At 58.9% G+C, this 9,240-nt stretch overlaps 1 protein-coding gene across 1 annotated transcript in view; it reads left to right on the top strand.

Annotated features, from left to right (window-relative positions):
• RASGRF1 (Ras protein-specific guanine nucleotide-releasing factor 1) overlaps positions 1-9,240 on the top strand; it is a gene marked incomplete at its 5' end in the record, with an annotated part of 19,317 nt that overhangs the window by 8,960 nt on the left and 1,117 nt on the right. Inside the window, 14 exons of the mRNA XM_010024963.1 lie at positions 116-198; positions 1,000-1,248; positions 1,343-1,713; positions 2,066-2,198; positions 2,765-2,925; positions 3,273-3,379; positions 4,137-4,249; positions 4,476-4,536; positions 5,790-5,893; positions 6,232-6,316; positions 6,607-6,804; positions 7,616-7,695; positions 8,351-8,468; positions 8,732-8,800. Of these exons, the coding sequence (XP_010023265.1) occupies positions 116-198; positions 1,000-1,248; positions 1,343-1,713; positions 2,066-2,198; positions 2,765-2,925; positions 3,273-3,379; positions 4,137-4,249; positions 4,476-4,536; positions 5,790-5,893; positions 6,232-6,316; positions 6,607-6,804; positions 7,616-7,695; positions 8,351-8,468; positions 8,732-8,800 (1,932 nt within the window). The remainder of the gene's footprint in view (positions 1-115; positions 199-999; positions 1,249-1,342; positions 1,714-2,065; positions 2,199-2,764; positions 2,926-3,272; positions 3,380-4,136; positions 4,250-4,475; positions 4,537-5,789; positions 5,894-6,231; positions 6,317-6,606; positions 6,805-7,615; positions 7,696-8,350; positions 8,469-8,731; positions 8,801-9,240) is intronic.

The raw sequence follows: 9,240 nt of genomic DNA, 5'->3' as shown, positions 1-9,240 counted from the left end.
CCCCCCCCCCCCCTGCCATTAGCAACAAAGTGCCTTGTCTGGATGAGTCCGGGCTCGCGCTCTGTCACGGTGTGTCCCAGTGGGGCCTCCCTCGCCACCTCCGTGCCTCTTGCAGTGTGTGGACAACATCCGCTGCAACGGGCTCATGATGAACGCCTTCGAGGAGAACTCCAAGGTCACCGTCCCGCAGATGATCAAGTGAGTGCTGTGGGGCCGGGCCCCACAGGGCAGCTCCCGTGGTGCTGCCCAAGCCCTGGGAGCCTGGTGGCATCCCCGGCACTGGCGTGTCCTGGTGCCAGTGCTGCAACTGGGAGCCGTTGTTAGCTGGGAGGAGGTTTGTGTGGGATTGGGCAAGGGGAGGTCGAAGGGGAGAGCTCAGGGGAAAGGTACTAACAGTAAAGGGGGGTGAAGCCCTGGAAGAGAAGGGTGCAGGGGGTTGTCATCCCGGTGGGTGCTGGGTGCAGGGGCATGTGTGGCACAAGGGGGGCTGGGCACAGCTATGGGGACAAGGGGGTGTCCCCAGCACATCACCACCCATTGCTGTCAGGTGTGGGGAAGGGCCCTGGTTCATGGTGTACCTCAGGGACCCGTGTTTAGTGCACAAGCCTCTGCCCATTGAGCACTCCACAGTGTTTCCCACCACTCCCATCAGTCTGGGTGCAAATTCCCTACCTTTCCCCTGGGATTATTCCCACCTGCATTTTACATTGGGGCACCCGTGTGAACATCACCACCCATTGCTGTCAGGTGTGGGGAAGGGCCCTGGTTCATGGTGTACCTCAGGGACCCGTGTTTAGTGCACAAGCCTCTGCCCATTGAGCACTCCACAGTGTTTCCCACCACTCCCATCAGTCTGGGTGCAAATTCCCTACCTTTCCCCTGGGATTATTCCCACCTGCATTTTACATTGGGGCACCCGTGTGAATGGGCCCCTTCGCTGTCCCACTTCCTCTTGGTTTTGTTCCAGGCTGGAGCCACAGAAATCTTGTTTCTCTGCAGGTCTGATGCCAGCTTGTATTGTGATGATGTTGACATTAGGTTCAGTAAAACGATGAATTCCTGCAAGGTCCTGCAGATCCGCTATGCGAGCGTGGAGCGGCTCCTGGAGAGGCTGACGGACCTGCGCTTCCTCAGCATCGACTTTCTCAACACCTTCCTGCATTCCTACCGTGTCTTCACCACCGCCCTGGTCGTCCTCGACAAGCTCATCACCATCTATAAGAAGCCCATCAGTGCCATCCCTGCAAGGTGAGCAGTGGGAGCTGGTTGCTGCTGGTGGAGGATCTCCACAGCCTCACACACAGAGTAGGTGTAAGTTCAGCCTTTCCCTGCCTCTCCACAGGTCCCTGGAGCTGCTGTTTGCAAACAGCCAGAACAACAAGCTGCTCTACGGCGAGCCCCCCAAGTCCCCCAGGGCCAACCGCAAGTTCTCCTCGCCTCCCCCCCTGTCCATCACCAAGTCCTCATCCCCCAGCCGGCGGAGGAAGCTCTCCCTCAACATCCCCATCATCACCGGGGGCAAGGCGCTGGACCTGGCTGCCCTGAGCTGCTCCTCCAATGGCTATGCAAGCATGTACTCCTCCATGGCTCCCTTCAGCAAGACCACGCTGGACATAAACAAACTGTATGTGTCCAGTAACTACCCCAATAAAATCCCTGATGAAGGAGAAGCAGCTTCAGAAAAGCAAGAGGAGTCGCTGCCAGGCAAGCAGGGTAAGTCATAGAACCACAGAATCCCAGTCTGGTTTGGGTTGAAGGGACCCTAAATCTCATACAGTTCCAACCCCTGCCACAGGCAGGGGGACCTTCCACTAGAGCAGGGTGCTGTGTCCAACCTGGCCTTGAACACTGCCAGGGATGGGGCAGCCACAGCTTCTCTGGGCACCCTGTGCCAGCACCTCAGCACCCTCACAGGGAAGAGCTTCTTCCTTATATCCTGGACCTTTCCTGTACCTGGTTGCCCCACTGCTCCAGACTTTAGGAAAAAACCTGGAAGAGATAAAACGTGGCTGTGACGTGCACGTGCCCAGTGATGTAAACGGGTTCCCTGTCCCCATCATTACAGGCTCGGAGGTGTCGGTCAGGGAGGAGTCGGACACGGATCCCAACCACAGTGATGAAGCAGAAGCTGAAACTTCCCCAACAAAATCTCCGACGACTCCCAAGTCCGTCAAGTGCAAAAACTCAGCAGGTAACGAGTGAGCCCAGCTCCGTCCCGCGGGGTCACCCGGGGCTGCGGCTGGCCCCTTGCCCCTGAGCCTGGCCGTGCAGAGCTGCTGACACTGCGGGCCTGAAGGGGGGCAGGACTGCACCCTTCATCTCCCTGCAAGGGGACAGGGAAATGCAGAACCCTCTGCCCATATCGCAGAGCTGGTATGTGCATCTTATCAGGTCTTCTTGGCCCTTTTCTCCCCTCCTGGGGACAATCTGGTGCCTTAGGAGCAAGTTATGCTGCTCAGTGTGAGGCTGGGCTGGCACCAAGCATGGATTCATCTCCTCGTGTGCCCCCTGTAGCTATCTTACGCCATCTATAGCTCACTCTTGGCTTAGTTCCTGGTAAAGCTGGGCTGGATGAATTCTTACGGCATGGTGGCACCCAAAGCTGCCCCAGTGGTGGGAGCCAGCTCTCCATGAGGAGCATGGTCTGCACTGACACCTCCATGAGCCTATTCCCTGGGGGCTGCCCATGTGCTGGGGCTGCAGGCAGTGACCCAGCGGGGCTGGAACAGTCCCCGCAGTGGTGTTGGCTTCCTTCTCCCCCCAGTTTCTCCTACAACAACGGCGTGGTCATGCCGTCCTGCCGGGAGCTCGACAGCACCCGCAGCGCCCTGTCCGCTGCCTCCGCCTTCGCCATCGCCACGGCGGGAGCCAACGAGGGGACCCCCACCAAGGAGAAGTACCGCAGGATGTCCCTTGCCAGCGCAGGTACCCTGCCCTGGGCTGCCAGGACAGCGGGGACACGGCTTGGGGTGCCCATTTCCACCATGCTCAGCTGGGTTTTCCTGCAGGAGCACCCTGGCTGGGGGGCAGCCCCTGAGCTGTGTCCCTGGGTGCCTGGACACGGGTGCTGCCCAGGGAATGGGCAGGTTGCAGGCAGAAAAACCCTTTGCACCCAAGGTTGAGCTGCCCACATGGTGCTCGCCCTTAGGAGGCACTTAGGGATGCTCAGGAAGCTGGGGCTGCTTATTCCAGCAGTGCTGCCAGCAGCCATAAGCAATTCCCACTGGAGCAGGAGCTGTGCTAAGGGCTCCATTACTCGCTGGCAGTTTCAGGCTTCCCGACGGATCAGCGGAATGGGGACAAGGAGTTTGTGATCCGGAGAGCAGCCACCAACCGTGTCCTCAATGTGCTGCGGCACTGGGTCTCCAAACACTCGCAGGTGGGTTTGGACACGCTGCTGGTGTGAGTTTCGGTGCGTGGCCGCAGCTCAGCCGGGATGAGTGGCCGTGGGGATGAGCCGGGAACCTTGGCACAGAGCGGGGCAGGCGCTGGGTGCAGGGTTTGCAGAGGAGGGGTGCCAGGGTCCATGGTTGTCGCCCTGGCTGGGCTGGGCTGGGTGGAAGGGGAGAACCTGGGTTTCATCGTGTTCAGGATGGGTTCAGGGTTTGGACACTGTGTGGCTTTCCTTGCTGTCCCCATCCCTCTCTTCTGCTGGTGACTGGGGGCACTGGGAGTGATGCTGGACTGGTTATCACTGGGAAGCCCACGTACAATGGTACTGAATGGGGCTGGTATCTTCCTGGCCCATTCCCATTTGCTGAAGGGGAGAACCTGGGTTTCATCGTGTTCAGGATGGGTTCAGGGTTTGGACACTGTGTGGCTTTCCTTGCTGTCCCCATCCCTCTCTTCTGCTGGTGACTGGGGGCACTGGGAGTGATGCTGGACTGGTTATCACTGGGAAGCCCACGTACAATGGTACTGAATGGGGCTGGTATCTTCCTGGCCCATTCCCATTTGCTGGGCATGGAGGATTGGGATTGTGCAGGGAAGAGGCAGCCTCTGCCCTGGCTGGCCAAGCAGCCACCACTGCGGGGCTGTTGGTTCTGGCTGTGTGTAAGTGGGCAGGGAGCGGAGCTGCTGGGGGTCCACATCACTCCCGTCAGCACATTAACACCACGGCGGTGCTGCCTTCACAGGACTTTGAAACCAATGAGGAGCTGAAGTTCCGAGTGATCGGCTTCCTGGAGGAGGTTATCCACGATCCTGAGCTCCTGACCCAGGAGAGGAAAGCAGCCGCCAACATCATAAGGTGAAGAACCGAGGGTGGGAGTTGCTTTTCCTGGACTGGGAGTTGCTGAGGGGAGGAATAATGCAGATAAGGAGTTTTTTCTCTTTAAAATGGGAGCTGGGACTTGGACGTGTTCTGCACACCGAGCACTTAATATGTGCAAAGCCACGATGTCCTGCACAGCCCTGTTGGGTGGTGCAGGTCTGATGCTCTCCCAGCACAGTGACACTGTCTTTTCATGCTGTAGGACCTTGACACAGGAGGATCCAGGAGACAATCAGATAACCCTGGAAGAGGTCGTACAGATGGTAAACACCCTTCCCCTTTGTCATACATTGGGGTGGTGGCAGGGGATCAGCTATAGATCCCCATGGTCCAGTGCACCCAACCCGATGGCAGGCAGCTCTCCAGGCGTGCAGCTACAAAGCAGGGACAAGGATGGGGACAGGGCCAGCTGTGAGCACAGCTGGATCTGTTATGGGCAGAAGAAACACTAACCCACTCCACCAGCCACATTAGTGCTGCACCACTGGCAGGATGCTGGAGTGGGCACAGGGACGTGCCTGCCCAAGGGACTCAGGAAAGCATGTGGATCTCCACTGTGTCCTCCACGTCCCAGCCCTGTGCCGGTGCTGCCGTGAGCTGGTTCCAAGTGATGGGCACCGGCCCAGCTGGTGTCGGTGCTGCTCCCCTGGGAGCAGAGCCCTGGGAACGGGCAGTGGTTTAAAACCATCACAGTGGCTGGGGCGCATTTGCTGCCTTCCTGCATTAAAAACCGACAGAGTCTGCTCCCAGAAAAAATCCAACCACTTCAAATGGGTTGGGTGCACCTGAAACAACAGTGGCTCTGTCCCTGGGTCTGTCGGTGCTTCTGGAGCGGCCGATCCCTCTGGGGATTTTCAGCTTTTTTTGTAACCACGAGTGCTGGAAACCTCCTTTGGAGAAGCCAAACAAAACCAGAGGGTTCAGTCTGTCCCTCCAGCCCAGCAGCAGTGACCTGTGGTCAGAGGCACAGTGGGCACATGAGAGAGCCCTGGGTTTGGGGTGCACCCTGGGACAATGGAGGTTCCCCAATCCCTTCCTCATGTGCATTGTGCTGTGTGCTAGACGCTCACTGGGTGCTCAGAGCCCTCCTGCACTGTGCAGGGTGCTGCTGGGTGCCACCGGTGCCATTTGCCCATCCAGCACCCTGTGCCCTGGCAAAGCGTGACCCACAGCCTGTGTCCTCCTGTGCACCCACACCCCACAGCCTCTCATGGGCCCTTGAGCCGCAGAGGGAGCTCAGCTGGTGGTTGCTGGTGTTTGTTCCCCAGAGCCGCTTTCACAACCTCCTTCCCACAGGCAGGAGGGATCTCCCAGTGGGCTGTTAGCCTGTGCTGGCTGCGACAGTCCCTGGCGCTGGTTCACCATGGGGGGCTGGGAACGCTCTGCTTCCCCAAACCCTGCTCTGCAGAGGGGCCGGACCCTAGGGAAGGGGGGTTAGCCGAGTTTGGCTTTGCATGCGTGACATGTAGGAGCTCCTGCCACGCTCTGAACCCTTATTGCTGCCTTTGTCCCTCAGGCTGAGGGAGTCAAAGCAGAACCCTTTGAAAACCACTCAGCCCTGGAAATAGCAGAACAACTGACGCTGCTGGATCACCTGGTCTTCAAGAAGATCCCCTATGAGTGAGTGGTCCCTGTGGTGAGGGAAGGCTGTTCCGCAGCTCCCTGCACCTGCCCAGGCTAAACCCACAGGGTGCAAACTCTTCCTCCTGCTCTGCCAGTATCCCAGCCTGGCCTCAACCTACACGTGGGGCCTGACCCTGGGGCTGATCTGATGTCCCTGGGGTAACCCGCTTGGGGAGACCCTTCCACATCCATCACACTTCCAAGTGCATCCATGTGGTCCCTTTCCAGCAGTGTGGGGGGCAAAGGCCCCGGTATCTCCATCCCGTGTGGGTGCAGTGGTGCTTGCAGGGCTTGAGCACCCCAGACAAATGGGAAGTAAATGTTGTCATTTGCAGAGAGTTCTTTGGGCAAGGCTGGATGAAGCTGGAGAAGAACGAAAGGACTCCATACATCATGAAGAACACAAAACACTTCAATGATGTAAGTGCAGCCACAGAGGGGATGGGGACATGGGCAAAGCTGAGGCAGCGCAGCCCACCCAGCACTGGCCAGGGGCTGGGGGGTACAAGGTGCATCTGCACCAACCTGTGCTCCGTGGGTGTTACCTGCCCTGGGGACCCGTTACAGGTTGAGCATCTCCTGAATGAAGAAGATGCTCAGGGGGCATCTTCTGGGGCTCCTGCAGCGAAGGGAATTCTGTGAGGCTGGAGGGTGTGCGGCCTCATCCAAAGCCATCCTAACAGTGGGGCCGGGGCCGGTGTCTCCCAAAGGTCAGCAACTTGATCGCGTCGGAGATCATCCGGAACGAGGAGATCAACGCGCGGGTGAGCGCCATCGAGAAGTGGGTGGCGGTGGCGGACATCTGCCGGTGCCTGCACAACTACAACGCCGTGCTGGAGATCACCTCCTCGCTCAACCGCAGCGCCATCTTCCGCCTCAAGAAGACCTGGCTCAAGGTCTCCAAGCAGGTGGGGGCACGGGGACGGCCCCGCTGGGGAGCAGGGGAGGGTTCGGGGGGCTGGGAGCCGCGGTGGTGGGACGGTGCAGACACACGCGTTAAAGAAACGGGTAGAACAGAGACCAAAGGTCCAACCTTTCCAGGCACAGCATGACCTAGACCGGATGTCCCAGCACCTTGTCCATCTGAACCTTAACAGTGTCCAATGCTGGGGAGTCACCACTTCCCTGGGGAGATTATTCCAGTGGCTGCTTGTTCTCAGTGGGAAACATTTTCCGCTTGTGTCCAACTGGAATGTCTCTGGGAAAAGAGTCGTTGTAGGTCTATACACACACAGATGGTTCTTTAAACTGGTTTTCCGGGATTCTCAGGCCAGTTACGGTTGAGCAGAATGAATTCTTGTGTTACTTGGTACAGAAATAGCTTGTAGCTGCAGGGTGCAGAACCTGAGGAGGCCGGAGCTGCTGAGCAGAGCTGCTTTGGGGGCTCCTGCCTCTGGAACACTGTCTCTTTACCCGCAAAGTGGTAAATCTGTAAATTAACACAGGCTCTGGCGAAGGCAGAGGTGGGAGCAGGGGAGGAAACGAGTGCAGAGCCTGTCCTCGTGTGCTGGGGGAACTTGACTTCCAAGTGCTCCTGGATGTCAGCAGGAGCTGGGAATAGCAGCCAGGGCAGAGTCTGTACCTGTGGGAGCGTCGAGGAGCTGCTCGGGGTGACGTGTCCTGGGGGATCTGTGGGCAGGGCGGGATGGGAGCGACCCCGGAACCTCACTGTCCCCGCTGCGGGGATCAGAGCTCATGCGACACGTGGGTTTCTTGCAGACCAAGGCTCTGATCGATAAGCTGCAGAAGCTGGTGTCATCCGAGGGCAGGTTCAAGAACCTGAGGGAGGCACTGAAAAAGTGAGTGGATGACTCTGCTCCGGCGGGGGCTGCGGGCTGGGGCTTTGCTCACACACTCACTGCAGAGCCTGCACTGATGCACATCCTAAAGCTCATCCAGTTCCAGCCCCTGCCTGTCCCCCACGGGGGGGACCAGGTCCACCAGACCAGGTTGATCCAAGCCCCGTCCAACCTGGCTGCTCCTTTGAGCAGTGGTGTGGAAAGATGTCAATAAAAGGGATTGTGAAGAGGCAAATCACTGCCAGGCACCGGGAAACACTCCTCCCCCCCCCCTTACAGACTGAGTTTGACCCCCAAAGTGTACCACATTTAGCTGCACTTTCCCACCAGCCAGTGCATGTTGCTCCAGCCAGTGTGGACCTTACAGGAGGTGCCCGCGTTGCGCTGCAGAGAGCTGGTGGTGCTGCACCAGCAGCCAGCACCCAGCCAGGAGCAGCATCAGGCTCCTCTGCCAGCACTCAGCTCCCCAGATCACTGTTGCTGGGTGTCTGCCTGGTCCCACAAGCTGAGGAGCCCAGTGCTGTGGGGAGTGGGGTGCTGAGCTGCCCTGGGGCTGGTGCATCCCTGTGGGCTCTGCATCTCAGCGCATGGTGGGCAGTCCAGAGCCCCTGAGTGAGGTGGGTTTCTTTCTTTTGTTTCTGGTTTGCTCCCAAAGTTGTGACCCTCCATGTGTCCCCTACCTGGGAATGTACCTGACCGACCTGGCGTTCATCGAGGAGGGCACCCCCAACTACACTGAGGACGGGCTGGTGAACTTCTCCAAGATGAGGATGGTGAGTGGCCCAGCCCTGCTGGATTGGAGCGATGCGGCTCAGTGCTGGGGTCCTGGCTGGGTCTCTGCAGTCCCCAAAGCCACCATCAGCCACATGTCCCTGGGGCCACACATGTCCCCTGCGCAGAGCTGGGGCTGCTCCTGATGAGGGATGTGTCTGGATGAAACAAAGGCCCTTGGCGTTGTGCTGTGCTGAAGAGGCTGGGTGCGGTGCTGGTGGTGCCGGCTGTGCTGTTACAGCTCCCGTTTTCTCTCTCTGGACAGATTTCACACATCATAAGGGAGATCCGCCAGTTCCAGCAAACCTCCTACAAGATTGAGCACCAGCCTAAGGTATGGCCTTGCCCGAGACCCACACAATCCCTCTGCTCCTCATCTCCCTCTTAGATCATGGCATCCAAGCCTTCAACTTCTGGCAGCTCCCTTGGGGAAGATGTGATGCTTCTGTAAGATGTTTAAGTCAGAACCAGAGTAGGCGTGGGGGCTTGTGCCAGGCGAGGTGTAGCAGAGGTGGACAGGCACAGGAGACATGGAGTGACCTCCCTGCTGGGGGCAGAGCGTGTCCTACACCCCTGTACCCTGGGGCTGGGTGGCCGCTGCCTCGTGGTGGCCCCCCATGTGATGAGATGAAAGGTCTCGCCACGCTCATGTCCCTGTGCCGCAGCACCGCACTCACCTCACTGGAGCTGGGGAGGTTCTGCTGTGCCTGGCACTGCGGGAGCAGCAACACCTCCTGAGCCCGCGCTGCCGAGCCCGCGCCCGCCGGCTCCCGG

This window comes from Nestor notabilis, unplaced genomic scaffold (genome assembly GCF_000696875.1).
Source record: "Nestor notabilis isolate BGI_N333 unplaced genomic scaffold, ASM69687v1 scaffold16122, whole genome shotgun sequence".
Lineage (NCBI taxonomy): Eukaryota > Metazoa > Chordata > Aves > Psittaciformes > Psittacidae > Nestor > Nestor notabilis.
The sequence above is the reverse complement of the archived record's forward strand: the minus strand, read 5'-3'. Positions and strand labels throughout refer to the sequence as shown.